The sequence below is a fragment of the Tachypleus tridentatus genome, chromosome 12 (assembly GCF_004210375.1).
Source record: "Tachypleus tridentatus isolate NWPU-2018 chromosome 12, ASM421037v1, whole genome shotgun sequence".
Taxonomy (NCBI): Eukaryota; Metazoa; Arthropoda; class Merostomata; order Xiphosura; family Limulidae; genus Tachypleus; species Tachypleus tridentatus.
Window position 1 is genome coordinate 32,780,549 of NC_134836.1, and position 17,734 is coordinate 32,798,282.

Consider the following 17,734-nt stretch of genomic DNA (forward strand, 5'->3'; position numbering starts at 1 on the left):
CGTAATCCAAGGGTCTCGGGTTCATATTCCCATCACACCAAACATGCTCGCCCTTTCAGCTGTGGGAGCATTATAACATGATGATCAATCCCACTATTCGTTGGTAAAGGAGTAGCCCAAGAGTTAGCAGTGGCTGGTGATGACTAGCTACCTTTCCTCTAGTCTTACACTGCTAAATTAGGGATGGCTAGCAAACCAAACCATTCCAACTGTACTTATATCAGGTTAGGTACTTCTCTTCTGGATGCATTTGCTGTTATTCTCAATACCAAATTATCCCTCTTTTGGTTGCCAGTTCTGCATCTTTTGACTTTAGTTGTGGGTGCCTTCATTAAGTATTGAAGCTACCTTTACTTTTATGCTTATTGTCCTATAAGTCTTTTTCTTTGTGTTCTCATCCTTAAAAAACCCACTTCACGTCAAGTACTTCTGATTGCCCCATTCTGGGCTGCTCAACTGTGATTTCTGATTCTGAATGTACTTCAGTCACCCCTTCCCCTACCTCCTACACTTTTTGATCTCTTGTATGAAAACCTCAATTTGTAATATTTCAGTCTGTCATCACTATACTTTGGCTTCATGTGTGGATTTCATCTGGTCCTTTGCATGGCAATCTAAATGCTCTCTTTTTTATTTAATTTTTTCCCAGAGGAAATGATAATGCATTTTTCAGAGTTAATATTTGCACATTAGTTTTTCATTTACTAACCTAATATTTCCCACCTTTCTGATTTCTTTAATTGGCTCATTGACAATGGTTTATCAGTTTCCACCATTATAGGCTGTAGGGTAGCTTTGTCTAATACATTTCATTTCTCCCATTCTCACTGCATTTTATTTTTCCTTTTTCATCCATTATCTCCTATCTCACTTCTATCTATTCTTTGGTTTATTTGTTCAATTTGACTATTAAAATTCATTATGGTCCTTTATGCCTTTTGCCATTCCTCCCTTTGAACCTTTGGCCACATGTACACTGTACCACCTTTTCTTAAATTGTATTTCTTACTCCTCTTCACACATGCTCATTGTAAGATATATCTTTGCTATAGACATCTCTCATACCTTTTATCTTTATCCCTATGTTCTCTTTACCTGAATCATAGTTTTTCCAAGATGTCAACAATGCATGAAGGGAATATCACCTTCACTCCTATTTCTCTCCTCTTCATTTCTCATTTGTATTCTCATTACAGTCCAGGTCATCTCCTTTGTCCAGTATGTGCTCTGCTTTGTTATTTTGTAAAACTTCTTCTTCTTATGGATACTATATTTGTCTTTATATACCATAAAATACTTCCTTTTCCCCATAATACTTCTCATATCAACCTTGTCAGACAGATTAGCCAACTTATTCATCTTGCTTGTGCATTATCATTTGTGGATTCTCATCTACTTTTCCAAGTTTCATTCCACCCGAGATGTCATCTCAGTTCTTCCTTGGTTGCCCACTACTATCATTCATCAGAAGAGCTTGTACAAGCTGGGATGTGAACCATATTTCATGCACTTCTTTCTCAAAACTAGCATCATTTGACCATCTCTTTCTCTATCTGATTCTCACTTGCCAACCATTACTATTCTCCAGTCATAATTTCAACTATGAAAGAAAATTCTTCCACTTATTTCTTCCCTTTCCAGTAGCAGTTTCTCCTTTCATGGATCCCACTCTGTGGTGAGTGGTGGCTGTAGATATACTTCAATATAAATCTGCATCATATGGCCACACAGATCTATAATGCTCCCTTACAAGATGAGGTTTTTTTCACAAAACTGCTAGAGGTTGGCTTACAGCATCTTTCCTCATAAATAAGGCCTGCATTGGACTATACCATCTCCTGGACCATCAAGAGTAAAGCAGTGTTATGATTGTTCCCCATCTATCTGGTCCTAGCTGAATAAACCAGGACCAGCCAGCTTTCCAACATATGTTTTTTTAGTCACCCATTGCACTGTTTTGTGTTGTTGCATTCTTCTGTATTCCTCAGTGCATTATTCCCCCTCACCCAGTAAAGTACAGGAATCCTTACCACTTACCAGTTTCTAGCCACATAGGTGGTGGTCTGTGTAGGTTTCCTTTTCAGTGTTACTGATTCTGCTCAGTCAAGAGTAGAGTGTTAGTATGTTGTTGGAATGTATGATGAGGACTGTTCTCCTACAGTGAACCAAAAGAAATATTCCCAATTTCACATGGTTTTTGGACTAGACAAATCTATCAAATATAGTTCTCCCCTCCAGCTGGCTTTTCCCTCATTTTTCTGTTGCCTAGATGTTGTTTCCCAAGTGGTCTGGTGTTGTATCAGTGCAGGATCAGCTAGCATAAGTCCTAACACATATGGTTGGTAAGGACTCTACTGTGTACTGAATAACAACTTCCCAACACTGCCTGGTTTTGAACTAGAGTTAACCCACCATTTTTGCATTGCCCATTTTTCTCATTCTCTCAGGTGGCCTGGTGTTAGTAGTGTATTGGGTATACACCCATCTACTCTGGGTTGTTGGAATGAAAGTTGTTTCTCACTTACACTTTCTAGTATTGAAGTGAATACTGTTAGAACCTTCTTCCTACCATGAACTGGAAGTTAAATACCCATTTCTGCCTTATTGTGGATTGGAGTTCACCCAATGAATATAGTCTGACATGCCCTAGACATTTTACACCATCTGGCATGTCCAGTTACAGATTGGATATGCATTTTTTCTGTCCATTTTAATGATACATATCTTTACAACAAGCAAAGAGTATACCTAGTACAGATGAGGTACAGTATCCCTTGAGTGTGACACTATGCATTAGGGTATCACACTCCATAATTTCTCTTTGGGAACCTTATGAATAGTGTTCATCTTTGGTGCCTTTATCTCCATGGTTAAAATATCATATTGGAAGTTAATGCTTTCCTACTTTGAAAATGAATTTCCAATAGATACTTATCTCTTTTAATGCTTCTCACCTGTCATTCCCAATTCCAGTGCATCTATGATACATAATCTTGACATACCCATAATGTGGCACAGTGCAGTCAATTAAAGTTTTCAAACCAACTATATCTGCTCTTCCTAAAGTACCAGTGAAGCATCATCACCTCCATGTCAGTTAAATACTGCCATCTTTTACTAAACAGTTTCATATCTACATGATTCCATATAATATCAAATATGTATGTGTAGTGGTATTTATTTTTATAGATATTTAAATTTAATAGCCAATATAGAATTGTTTCCCTTTTCTCCATTCCCCAGTAGGTCAGTGTTAATTTTGTGAACTAACAATGCAAAAATTTCAGTTTTGGTTTCCAATGGTTTGCATACAACACTGTTTTCAAAATATTGGGACTTGGGGGCACCTGGGCTAAGTTTGACTTGTGGCCCTATCCACATAGGTCACACTTAAAAAAAATACAATACACACAGTACAGCATGTTTTAATAGAACATTTAAAAGTTTCATTGAATTTTTACATATTTTAACTGCTACAAAGTACAAATAGACATTTTATTTATCTATAGTTCTGTATGTGTCTTTCATTTTTTGTGTGTGTAAAGTCAAATAATATTGAAATCAAGTCCATGAAGCATATCTAATTTGATTGACATCAAGAAGAGAGCATTCAATCCTGGTTTAAGCATGCAACTAAGGAGATAATTTTAATAACTTTCATCATTGAAAAAGATCATCTTTTGCCCTTGCAGTTTGTGACCATCATTGATAGGAATTCAATGTTAGGAAATGTTGCTTCCAGTTTGTCATGCTTTAATATTGCACAAATAATGGAAAATTATTTGTTACGTTCTTTTGAAATTTCTCAATCAGTGATGTCGAGAAAACCCACTTGTAGAGAAATATATACGTAAAAACGGCTCGTTTGGGTTGAGAAAATTTTTTACATAGAGGAGTGAACAACGTTTCGACCTTCTTCAGTCATCATCAGGTTCACAAAGAAAGAGAGAAGTAACTGACCGGAAGCTGACCACATGTTTAAAAGGTGTTGTGTAACTGAGTGTCGGAATGTAGAGGGCGGTGTTAGATGTTTGAATATATAATTTTATTATTTTATTATATTAATATAGGTATAAAGGCGTTCCTTTATATTGGTTTATTTTGGGTTTAAGTTGTTGTATAAGTAAGGCTTCTTTAATTTTGCGTTTGTTTATGTTTGTTTCTTTATTTAGTATTTGAGTGTTTTCTATGGTTATGTTGTGTTTATTTGATTTGCATTGTTCGAAAACGTGTGAAGGTGACTTTTTATGTTTTTTGAATCTGGTTTCCATTTTTATACTTGTTTCTCCAATATAGAAGTCGTGGCAGTTATCACATTGTATTTTGTAAATAATGTTGGTGTGGTGTTTGTCAGTGTAGTTTTTACATAGTATAGACCTCAGTTTTGTGCCTGGTTTTTGAATAAATTTGGTATTAACTGGAATGTCATATTTTGTTACTAATTTTTGCCAAATGTTGGTTATTTGTTTGCTGATGTCGGGAATATATGGTATGCAGCAGTATATGGTTTCATGATTTTTTGATTTGTGAGATATATTTACTTTTGTTGGTTGATTTTGTTTTATGTCCAGGTGTATGCGTATAATGTTTTCTACAGTTTGTGGAGAAAATTTATTGATGTTGATGAAGTATTGTTTTATTTTGTCTAATTCATCGTTAATTTTATCTAGTGAGCATAGTTTTATGGCTGTGTTTATTTGGTTTCTTAGTATGTTGAGTTTTTGTTTTGTTTGACGATGACCGAAGAAGGTCGAAACGTTGTTCACTCCTCTACGTAAAAAATTTTCTCAACCCAAATGAACCGTTTTTATATATATATTTTGAAATATCTGTTCTAAATTAACACAACCCTTTCATAATTCTTAATAATTTTAGCTGAGCCCATATTGTTACATTTCTGGAAGAATCCAAAATGATTATTGTTTTTTCTGTATGCCAGTTCCTTTTTCTAAATTAGAAGTTCATTGAATCAATGACTGGTAAGCAGTTTTCAATCTTATATTTAAGACTATCTGTTAGAAGAATTAATATGGCAACTCCTTTTTTGAACTTTTACTAATGTTGCTGAAGTATATTTTGGGACATTTTGTTTTTGCTTGGAACTCATTCAAATTTAATTCCTAAGTTCATAATATATGGCAATAGTTACTGAAGAATGTGGACAGCAACAGAAAAGTTTAAATCCTATTGTAGCAGAATTTTACTTGTTTTATTAAAATCTGTATGAATATCTTTCCATAAGATTATCAAGAAAAGCACCTCAAACTTGTTTATTTTCTTACTGAGATTATCAGCTTTACACATTATCTTTCTTGTTTGACTAGTGTCATTTATAGGAGAATCAAGTGCTGTTTGAATCCCTTCATAACAATCATTTAAAGCTGTGTTTTCATTGGCAAGTCCAAGCCATTTAGATGCAGATAGTTGTTTTACAGTCTTATGATCATGGCCAATAAAAGAAACAATGATTTCGTTTACAGATCTACTGTTCAGTTAGTGATACCTGAATGAGGGCATTCACCAAAATGTTGTATCGATAATAGTATATATATTAATATTTATATATCTGTAGTTAACTTCTTGGTGGTTTGACATACAACGTTTTTCATGTATAACAAGGTTTAACTGCTTTAGACATAACATAAAACAAAGTTCTTCTTGTAATAAGTCACATCACACACTATGGTCATCTGGTTCTATTAACAAGTGGGAAGAACTCTTTGGGCTCATTTTTCAAACAGGCAGTAGCTATAAAACTGATTTTAAAATTGTGAATGAAATATTTGGTATAAACTTATGATCAGACAAATTTTTCCATAAACCTTTCCTTGTTTTTAATGTTGTAAATTATATGTGAGATATTTACTAGTATTTATTTTATAAAGCTGATCACATTATCTGGTGCTTCTGCACAGGAAATATATATCTGATTTATTTCTTAAAGATAACTATTTACTTATCAAACAAAATTTAAAAAAAACTGGACAGAAAAAGAGTAAATAAAAATTATCTTTTTGCTTTATATTTTACCAGATAAAAAAAAAACATGACTATGAAATAAATTGCAACTTCATGTTGAATATGTATTTATAAGTAAATGTACATGTATATATTTATATATATACACATATAAATAAAATAATGTATTAGTATTTAACTTTCCAAAATGCCTGTATTAAGAACTGAATAAATAGTAGTTAAACAGATAAAGTTAAGTTGTTTTTTTAACATTTCAAATTTGCATTTACTGTACAATAAAATAATTGTAATTTTTGTGTATTTTTCATTTTTATTCCTTTGCAATTAGAATACTTTTTGTTTTACAGTGTTAGATCATTTCAATTTCTTTTTCAGCTTCATGCTCTATTCAACATAGCTCACACATTACGTTTGTGTGTTGTAAAAGACAGGCCACTGGATCATGTGTTGAAGGTAAAATTTTGTTTTCTTTAGCTTCCAACCATAGCAGATTTATCCAACATGCACATTAAGCTTGTAAGGAACAATATAGAGCATGTGTACACATTGAGGTTATAAGAAACAATGTAGTGCAATCATGGTCATTACATGTTGTAAGGAACTGTGTAGAAGAAAAATGCACATTGAAGTTCCAAGGAACAGAGTAGAGCACTCATGCTTATTGATGTTGTAAGAAACAAATTAGAGCAATCATACATAATGAGGTTGTAAGAAACAGAGTGAAGCAATGATGCTTATTACGTATGTTCTAAGAAACAATGTAGAACAATCAGGTACATTGAGGTTTTAACCCTTTTGCAATGAGCTCAGTATAATATACAATTTTGTATACATGTTTATATATGTTACATATTTACACTATAACTTTTGATGTAGTATGTGTATCTTCACAAAATTTTGTAGACTTTAGTAAAGATTACAAGTGTTTTTATACATAGGAAATCAGGTTTTGAAATGAAATATTTTTACTGCAGCTTTGTTTATGAAAATGTGAAGTATGTTTCATTAGTAGTATGCTTTCATGTTATGGTTAAAAACAATTTTTCTTTCCAAAAATCTCAAATATTATCTAAACCCTCCTAAATACATTTAGAACGTTTGTTTTCAGTAAGACTTTACATTTTGTCTGTTATTTTCTCTACCCTAACTATATGTGGTCTGTTAATTTGGCTAACCTTTTAACCATCATAAAAAACAAACTAGGAAATAAATATAAAGTATGTTATCTTTCATTTTAGAATGACTGCAAATTGTAACATGAAAATACAAATGTTTTGTCTGAGTAGCTTAAGTCTTGTAATGTAATATATTTTTTATTGTATTGACCTTTCAGTCATGACTGGCTAACATTACATAATTTACATTGATGCAGTGCACATGCACTAATATTACCAAATCCAATAATATAAAAGTGACTTAAGTCTTTATAAAGTATTTTGTTATATTTCAAATTGTCACATTTCAATTACCATACATTATATACGTATATAGATTATTACTATTCAGAAAATTAAGTTGTTAAACTTATTTTTCATAAAACATAGAACAATAAATAAAGAAGTAAAGTAAACAATTATCTCTTCTAGCTATGACCTTTTAACTCTGTTGCTGCTGGACATAGGTTGCTAAACTTTTAAATTTCAGACATGGAGGTTATACACACATGCACACACAGTTGAATAACCAAAAAAATCATAAATTACTGTATCAGTACCATAGAATTCCACTGCAATTTATCAAATTTAGTAACTAAGTTGTATTTAGGTCTAAAATCAAATATGAAATTACAAGCAGTTTAAAAACACATCATACCTTCTTGAAATCTTGGTTCAAAAGAACGTGGTATCCTTTTAACAGATTAAAATGGCTGAGAAAACCATTAGGCAGATATTGTAAGCTGATTCATCATTGATAATGTGAGTTCCTACTGTCTCTAATTCAGTACATAAGCCATATCAAAACTATAGACATGTCAGCATTGATAATGTGAGTTCCTAATTCTTACAAAACTATAGACTTTTTATTCTGACATCATAAAAACTTAATTTTAACTAGTGCTGCATTCAACACACCACATGGCTCACAAAAATTGATATTTAGTTCTTTTAATATTTACTTTTAAATAAAGAAATTAACTTACATGTAATATTAATGCTTGAATTATAATCTACAATTTGGTACCAAACATACTGACATAAATTCATAAAATAGTAGTTCAGTAAAGTTTTGAATGCAGGTTAGCAAATGAGATGACATGGCCTTTTACCCTTGACCTATCATGAAAGATTTAATGTCTGTTTACCTCCTATACTCTTATTCAAATTTGGATCATCTTCTCTGTCCTATCCATTTCCTGCATTGTTATTTGCCTTGAACTACCTCCTTTCCTGGCTTCTGTTTCTACGTATTTCTTCCCAAGAATCCTTCTGTTTCCTGGGTTCTATCTCATGCTACCCTTACTAGCTGTGTTTGACAACTCATACAGCTGATGTGTTTTGACTTGTCCATGGAAGGTCACTGGCTGCACAATATTTTATCACACCAAACCTGTCACTTAAACATATCCTTGGCTGCTTGAATCCATTGATCTTTGGAGGAGATCATTCAGATAAGTGAATAACTCTCAATACATTCATAGCACACCATCTGCATGATTTATCTTCCTTGAACAGCTATCATCTTCCTCCTGTGGTAGTTCTTCACACATCTGTTCACATTTAACTGGAGTAAGTTAATCTGTTATTCTGTTGTATCTTTTTTTAGATGATATGCATGTTATATCAGGATCCCATGCTTTGATTATCAATGTATTTTATAAAAAAACTGTCACTCATGGACCTCTGGGGTAAAGCAGATGGAGATTTTTGCCCATCTCCATGACCCATGATTCTTACAGTATGGGCCTTTCTGCTTTTCAAAATAGATGATTGCAGACTTTCAGTTCACAGTCTCCAGTGTGTTCTTCCTCCAAGTCTCTCAGTGTGTATTTCTACTACTCCTTTATTTTCTCTTAGTGGAGTACTGAAGTCCTTACCACACTAGCTCCCAGTTGCTGGAGTGATGAACCATGGAGGTTTCCTCCTGAATGGGGTTATACAATCAAAGAAATCAAACTCATAACTTATAAGTACCCACTAAGCAAGAAGAAGACAATCATCATTATATTTATTAATTATGCAATAATATACTATTATAGATTTAAGGCACTTCCCACTGATGTTTTGCCCAGGATGACTGCATTTGTTGATAATAATATTTGTGCCTATGCAAAGCACTTTTACTGGATGTTTCTACCCAGTGGGGTTACACTTGACTTATTCAGTAGAATCTGAAGGCACTTCCCTTGGAGGATCACAGTTGGAATAATCCTGTATATCCAAGGCACTCCACCAAGGTTTTGTTTGTTGATCACTGTATCTTATGCACGGTGCTTCCACTGGATGTTTTCTGATCAGATGGACTGCACTCGGCATAATTTGATGTATCCCAAGGTGCTTGCCTTAGGTGTTTGTAGTCTGGAAAAGTCACACTGGGCCTACTGATATTCAACTTATGGTTGTTTTAGCCATAACCTCTTTTCTATATCACATCTTCTGTCTCCTTACTACAACTAATTATTCATATATCACACACTATAATGTAGGATAATGATTAATGCACCATTTGTTGACTATTGGCTGACTAAATTATCACACAAAATTTCATCTCTTTTCTTATTTATGATGTTTTTGTATTTATTTAAAGGGGGGGTCATTCTTGTTAATATTTGAATTACTTACACAGAGATGTAATATCCTCAATACAACATCAATGTTGTTGCTCCAGTGTGCCTCGGGACTCTTCCCATGGAACACGTTTCTTCAATCCTTTTGTCAATGACATACTAGACACTTTGTATGTCCATTCTGTGTTGGTTTATATCATAGTTCTACTGCATTGCTCCAAAACAAAGTATTATACCCCTTTTTTGATTTTTTTTTATAAAATGGTGCCTGTATCATACATTCTGCCCTGTATATATAACTGGGCAAAGAACATACCTGTTCCAGAAGTATTGTTATACTCCACAGGGTTACTTTCTTCTTCTTGTACACCTTTTCTTATCCTCTTATATGAATACTGTCATGTCTTCACCAGCCCCTCTACCTTTTCATTGTGGGATTCTAGTTTTGAGTGAGTGGAAGTAGTACCATTTTGGGAGTTAACATTTTCCTACACTGAAAAGGAGTTTCTGATAGGTACTTGCCTCCTCTTGCCTACTTCTTACCCTTCCTCTAAACTGATGTGTTTGTGCTTTAGTTTGTAACATATTCTGAAATTACATGAAAATAAAGGGTTTTAATATACTGGCGTGTTATTAGCTATTAAGTATATCTATCATAAATACATTTTCAGTGTACAAAAATGTTGACTTAAATGTTTTAAGGAACAGTGTAGAATAATCATGCACATTGAGGTTTTAAAGAAAAAAATAGAACAACACAGAACAATTATACACACTGAGTTATAAGTAACAATGTAGAACAATTATGCTCATTAAGATTATAAGGAGAAGTATAAACCAGTCATGTACACTTAGGTTCTGAAGAACATTGCATAACAATCATGCACATTGAGGTTTTAAGGAACAGTGTAGAGCAATCACACATTATCTATGTTCTAAGAAACAATGTAGAACAATCATGCTCACCATAGTTGTTTTAAGGAGCAGTACAAAATAATAATGCATACAGAGGTTGTATGGAACAACAAGTACCATTCATGTCTATTGAGGTTTTAAGAAATAGAGAAGAACATTTTGCACACTTAGGTTGTAGAAACTATGTGCATTGCTGTTTTCAAGGAACAGTGTCGAAGAATCATAGAGATTGAAGTTTTAAGGAACAGTGTAGAGCAAACATGCCCATTACATTATTTGTATGAAACTCTGATGTATAACCCATAACTCTACAAAGCTCTGCTGTAGAAAAATTAACTCTTTGGATCTCTGCTGAATAAACCTCAACCCATTGAAGTTCTTCTGTGTTAATCCTAACTCTGTTAATCCCTGCTTTATAAACCTTAATTCTGTGAAGGTTTTCTGTATTAACCTTTACTCTATGAATCTCTGCTGTAGAAAAATTAACTGTGAATCTCTGCTCTATAAACCTTAACTCTATGAAGCTCTGTTGTAATAACTTTATGAAGCTGTGCTGTATTAACTTTAACTGTATTTAAAACTACTTCATAAACAATAATTCTGTTAAGCTAGTTTGTTTAAGGCTATATATCATAGAAATCAGGCTCTGAAATTCTATTATTAAATTTCAGGGAAAAGTTCTTGCCTCTGTGTTTTATGAAGTTAGCACCCGAACTAGCTGCTCTTTTACTGCAGCAATGCAACGACTTGGGGGCCAGGTAGTCCATATGGAAGCTGCTACTTCTTCCGTACAGAAAGGAGAATCACTAGAAGGTAGCTATTTCATGAAAGAAATATTTTCTGTTTCTAGTTGTCACCATACACAAGTTTTTCTTTAAATATTAAATAAAGAAAAGTAAAAATATGAATCCACACAATTCCAGCCAATTATCGATAGTGACATAATTTTCTAAACCTAATTAGTTAATCAGTATTGATAACTTGTTTGAATAGATTTTTAAGATGAATTTTTACTTTAGTATGTGAATGTCGTATTTAAAGTTGTTAATCTGATAATTTACCACTTGTTCCAGAATATGTCTTGCTTAATGTTTTCTTTTTTTAGTATGATATCTTATCTCCTTTCACAAAATAGCTTTCCTCAACTAGAACTGTCTTCTGATAGCACAAATTTTCAAAGTACATCATTAACATTCCACACCCCACTTCTAGATATCTATATGTAAATGACCATCCAGTGGCCCTCCACATGAGTAGCATGAAACTGGAGTAGTTTCAATAGGAGTTATTGTAACCAGCACTCTCTTTACATCTTCATCACTTCTTGATTGGCAATAGTACTGTACAGATGTGTTGGTTTTCCTCATAGACTTGTTGATATTTTGTGTTATATTACTGGTTTAATTGTTATTATTATTTTAATATGCTTCTTACTTTTTCAGAGCCCTGTTTCGTTAGTATACTGGGGATTCCACTTTGTGGCAAATTATGTCTGACTAGGTTGTTGTTTTTTTCTTGTTTTTGAAAATCCACTCTGCCTATCATGTGACCATGCTAGATGTTAGTTATATTATAGCCCTTTCTACCATGTACCTGACATTGTCAAGTGTTGGTTTTGTGTTTCCATTTTATTGTTACCTTTGGCTAAACCATTATGTTGCAGGTTTGATTTATGCACACTGTAGTAATGGGATATCCCATAAGACTGCTAGAAATTCTCTGTAGTAGTTTTGTTTACTTTATAAATATTTTCCTCCCAAACTCTACATTCATGGACTGTCACGAGATTGCTTCCCATCTGTAATGTTCTATGGCATTAAGACTTTGTGGACATGATGTACAATTCCAAATGTGCCAGATTTTGGTTGATTGACTCCATTGATGTGGTAACTTTATATTTCAAAATAGTTTTGCAGTCACCCATTGCACTGTCTCTGATAATGCAGTTCTCTGGACTTTCCAATGTGTTTCCCCCCTTTCTTCTAGTGTTGTATGGGAATTCATACCATTCATAATTGCTGGTGGGATGAACCATGGAAGCCTGTTATCCTGAGCAATAAATCATGCCACTCAGTTCAGCTGAGAGTAGGGAGTGAAATTCTGCAAGTGTCATTGGCAGTGGACAGTTCTAGATGCTACCAGGTTTTGGTTGTAGTACTATGCCATATTCTTGTTTATATATCTGACCTGTTGTTTTACCTACTGTGGAATTCCTTTTTCCTACCATATTCTGGAGATGGCCTAGTCACAATTAGTAGCATGTGTGGATTGCATGATGCCCTTTTTAACTGAAGAGCTGATGTACAATTCCAGATGTCACCAAGTTTTGGTTGGAGCACTCCCCCATGTTACAAATATCTATTGTTGCAGTTTGCTCCTCAGGTTGAGATGTTCCTCTTGCCTATCATTCTCTGAATGTACATTCCTGGTAGGCCTGGTGTTTTTGGAGATAGTTAAGTAAGTCCTCATATGTGTGTTTGCCAATATTCCTTCTCTTGTGATGAACTAGATGACAAATACCCACTGCCATCTTGTTTTGAACTGGAGATGCACCCCAGGTTTGCAGTACCTCTTCCTGCCATCTGCTGAATGTCAGTTTTCAGTATATCTGGTATTGGTTGTAGCTGGATGTGGCATACATTTTCCCACATGTGTGTGGTCAGATATCCTCCTCCTCTCATGGAATGGAAGCACCAGACCAATTTACATCAGATTTTGGACCAGAGATGTCATCCCACCAGGGTTTTACACCTTCTTAATGTCTTCTGGTTGTTGGTTCCTGGTAGATGTGGTTTTATTGTGTAGGAAATTCATGCATGTGGAAACAGATTTTGGAATGAAAGCTACCAATTCCTGTTTGGAGGTGAATAGATAGGTGATCCTCAATTTACTGTGAATCTGATGTATCTTTCCAGATACCTCCTGCTGTTAGATGAGGTTGAACTACCATTAGGGACTATCATACTTTAACCACTCAGGAGTCATATATATTCTGTGATTCCTTCATGTTTTACCTCCTTTTTATGTTCATGAATAAGTAATAGAAGAGTGAAGAGTATACCTATATTAGATGTGGTGGGGTTTCCCACTGAGGTGTGATGTTTTCAATTTTAGTTTCACACCTATTGAATTTTCTTTGGGTGCTTCCTAAAGGGGGACCTTTTTCTTATCAGCCTTCCACCAGTTCAGTGTGGGATTCTAGCTATTTTGTGTAAAGAAGTAAAATATCATATTGAAAGTTAGAATATTCTTACACTGAAGATGTATTTCTGATAGATACTTGCCTTTTCTCACATTTCCCACCAAGTTTCCCCACTTCTGATGAATATAATGTAGGTTTTTTGACCAATCTCAAATTAATTGATAAGTACAGATGTGGAGAAAGCACTGGTTATATAGGGTGTTTGGAAAGGCACTGTGCACTTATATATTTATTAACAGACAAAACTGCATAGTGACTTTCCGAACACCCTGTAATAAGATTGGTGGAGAGCTGCTGTATGATCATTTGCAAGTTAATATACAGAAGCAGGAGATGGAAGACTAGTGGTTGTTTTGAAAAAGTACTGATAGAGGGCAGTGCTAGTTGAGAAAAGCTATTTTGTGATAGGAAGTAAGTACATATTGTAAATACATTTTCAGTGTGTGAAAATGCCAACTTTCATAAACCTTTTTTTACACACAGATTGGGTGTTATTGTTTTTTTCTATAAAAGATGAACTACATGTTTTTGGGATTGTAGATGCAAAAAAGTGGTATTCAAGAGATAACATTAGTATCAGTCAGGAGTTTTAGTATACACCATCTGATCAGACAGATGAGTTTAGTGAGATAATAACAATGTTACTAGTAAGAATAGTGATACAATTATTATGGAATATTTTAAACACATTAATTGGAATTGTATAGGTTCAAATAGGAAGGACAGAGCAGACTAATGATAATAACATTTTAGGTTTATTGTGAACTGCAAATGAGAAAAGAGTGATAAATGCATACTTGTGCATACATCTTGAGTGGAAAGTTAATTTTATTTTCTAATTTTTAAAAAGCTAATTTTAAAGCAATGAGATAAAATTTGTCATTAATGAATTATGATAATGAGTTGAAATTCAACATAAATATGTTTCTAAAATGAAAAGAACACAAAAGTCAAACCCTATTGACTTACAAAAGAAAGAAACGAAGAAAATCTAGGATATTATCCTTATATCAAAGAAGCTTCAATCAAATAATAAGTTGAAAGATTTATAAAACTATAGGGAAGCAAGATATTTGGTTTAAAAATTCGGTAATTTTATGACAAACAGCTGACTGATAACATTAAAACTACCTGTAAAGATTTTTCAGCCATGACATAGTAACTCATGGAATTGCTCTGGGGCCTGGCATGGCCAGGTGGGTTAAGGCATTCGACTCGTAAGCTGAGGGTCACAGGTTTGAATCCCCATTGAACCAAACATGCTTGCCTTTTCAGCAGTGGGGGCATTATGATGTGATGGTCAATCCCACTATTCCTTGGTAAAAGAGTAGCCCAAGAGTTGGCAGTGGCTGGTGATGACTAGCTGCCTTCCCTCTAGTTTTACACTGCTAAATTATGGACGAAGAGTGCAAATAACCCTCGTGTAGCTTTGCATGAAATTCAAAAACAACAGTAACTCATGGAACTGCTCTGAGTTTTTTCAGTATATTCAAGATATTAGAAATATTCCTGCCCCATAGCATTCTGTGTGAAATATTAGAAATTAGCTGAATCATATGGATATAAAATTATTAAAAGTTATTAATTTAAAAAAGGGAGGATATGGATCTTAAAAAAGATACAGAAACAAGATAGGGATCTTAAAGTTAAAATGTAATTGCAAAAAAAGTGAAAAAAACAAGCTACAAATCCATACTTTGACACTCCTAAACATTACCCCTCGAGTTAGATTCCTGTACATGGTTAGAGAACCTCCCAGAGAAGATTCTGTACTTTCAATTTACCTCCTTCAGGATATGAACATCCACCCACATGTTTACTGCACATAGGGACCTGTAAAGGGGAGGAGAGGATCCTTTGGCCATGAATTCCTGTAGATGGACAGCCTTGGGGTAGCTTCCCAGGGTCAACAGGCTGGGCCTGTTGTGTTAGGGTCAACCAAGTATCAGTGTTGGATGTTCTCAACAAGTGTTGTGTACATTGTATCTGATGCTGGTGTTTTGTATAGCGCTCACAAAACCTTAGTGTTGCTGCAGTGTCCTTGTTTGACATTGTAGTCCATCCCCTCACAGGGCTCCATGGTGTGTGGAGAAAGTTGGCACTGAAATTTCTTCTGTTTATTATGGATACCCCATTCCATAAAAAGCAATAAAACTGAAAAAGACGAAAAATGATACTTGGAAAACAACCACGCATGGATGACAACATTGCACAGGCACTATCACAGTCGGATTCCAAACCTTGATGTCTCATTCTTCATTCATTATCTGAGAAATCCTTATGGCAGATGTCTCCCTTTTTCATTCATAAAGGAATAGAGGGGCCATATCTCCACTCATAAAGATGGAATTATGCTGCCTACAGATGTTCCCATTTTGGTGTTTACATTGCCATGTCCACCTGTTACTGTCAAAGCAGATTACTTGGACTATAAGGTCTGGCCAAATATTCCTATCCCTCTTTGATGTTTTCAGTGCCAGCAGTTCAGTCTTTCAAAGGCATCTTGTCGTGGTTCTTTGACCTAAAGTGGGTGGAGGAGAAAAATGTCCAATGTTTAAAAACTGTAAACTATATTTCTTACCATGAGGCTCAAAAGTTACTGTCATCACCACTCCATATCAGACATATACTGCTGCACCATATTTCACTGCTACAGTGGGAGTGCAGACAGATCTTTCTGTGCTTTCAACAGAGTCATTCTCCAACTCTATGCAGTGTCTCTTGCCCTCCATGGTTAAAAGAGTTGATGAGTCAATGTCTACTCCTATCTCTGTTCTCATCAATTCTTCCGATGTCTCCCTGGATCCACTTCCTTTGGCTGCAGCTACTGGCATCAGTTTGCAACCATCTACTTCTTCAGCCTGGAGATGCAGAACGATTATTTGTTCATGCCCTCAGTCACTGGAATCTTCATTCACTGACAGAGACCTGCCCACTTACTCAGGGCAGGATCCAAGGAGATCAATAGACCTCTTTATATTAAAGAAAAGTGGTGTGGTTGAAAACAGAAGGGGTGTCTGCCCAATTTTCCTCCACCTTAGTGAAAATGACTACTTTGATATAGTGGAACAGTCAAGATTTCCATTCTAATCTGAATGACATTAAGACTGATTGATTCTTATCATCCTGTGTCTTTGCTTACAGGAAACATTTATGAAAACTATCAGTGCCATCACATAATAACTTTTCTCATTCAGTGCTGTCCTCTATATACACAAATGTTTTGCTTGCCAGTAACCTTGATACTTCACTGTAGCATGCAAGTAAGAATGTGACAACCTTTGTCGACAGGGGTCCAACTCACCGTCCTGGCTTAGTTGTTTCCGTCTATACTGTAGAATCAAATCTTCACTTCTCAATTTGGCACTGTAGTGTGCATGTGTGCTCAAATTTTTCTTGGTCTGATTAAGATTTTTATTTTCAATTTATTAAACACTTTGTTGTTTCTGCTTTTGTTTTTTCTACACTTATACTCCAGTTACTGTAGGATACTCATTTTATATCCACTCTTAGTTGAATTATGAATCCCAAACTTCAAAGCACCACTACTACCATACCTCAACCTGCAGTTTCTCATGCTTCTGACTCCACAGTTTTAGCTGAGGAGGTCTTGGTCTTAATATTTGTGTAATAGAGTCCATTATGCAGCCTATGGTGTCATCTTACCCCAGACCTGGTATTCCTTTTCTTGATGAACTTAGACAGGATGACAAAAGATTTATATATTGTTTTCAGTTGTTTCCTTTGCTGTACAATTCTAAATTATACCTGTGAATGTCCCCATACCATCTTCAGATATCTGTGACATTATATTCTAGAGATAGTGTCACAGATGTGTTGCCTTTTCTCTGTATTCTGTATCCCCTGTGTCTTATGATTCCTCTCCTCCCCTCATATATTCTACCCCTTTCTCT

The 17,734-nt window shown here is 34.7% G+C and overlaps 1 protein-coding gene across 4 annotated transcripts in view; it reads left to right on the forward strand.

The window, feature by feature from the left end:
- r (carbamoyl-phosphate synthetase 2, aspartate transcarbamylase, and dihydroorotase rudimentary) overlaps positions 1 to 17,734 on the forward strand; it is a 271,962-nt gene that overhangs the window by 214,066 nt on the left and 40,162 nt on the right. For all 4 annotated transcript variants that reach the window (XM_076473756.1, XM_076473755.1, XM_076473753.1 and 1 more), the window contains exons 38-39: positions 6,355 to 6,432; positions 11,290 to 11,431. In XM_076473756.1, coding sequence (XP_076329871.1) covers positions 6,355 to 6,432; positions 11,290 to 11,431 — 220 coding nt within the window. The remainder of the gene's footprint in view (positions 1 to 6,354; positions 6,433 to 11,289; positions 11,432 to 17,734) is intronic.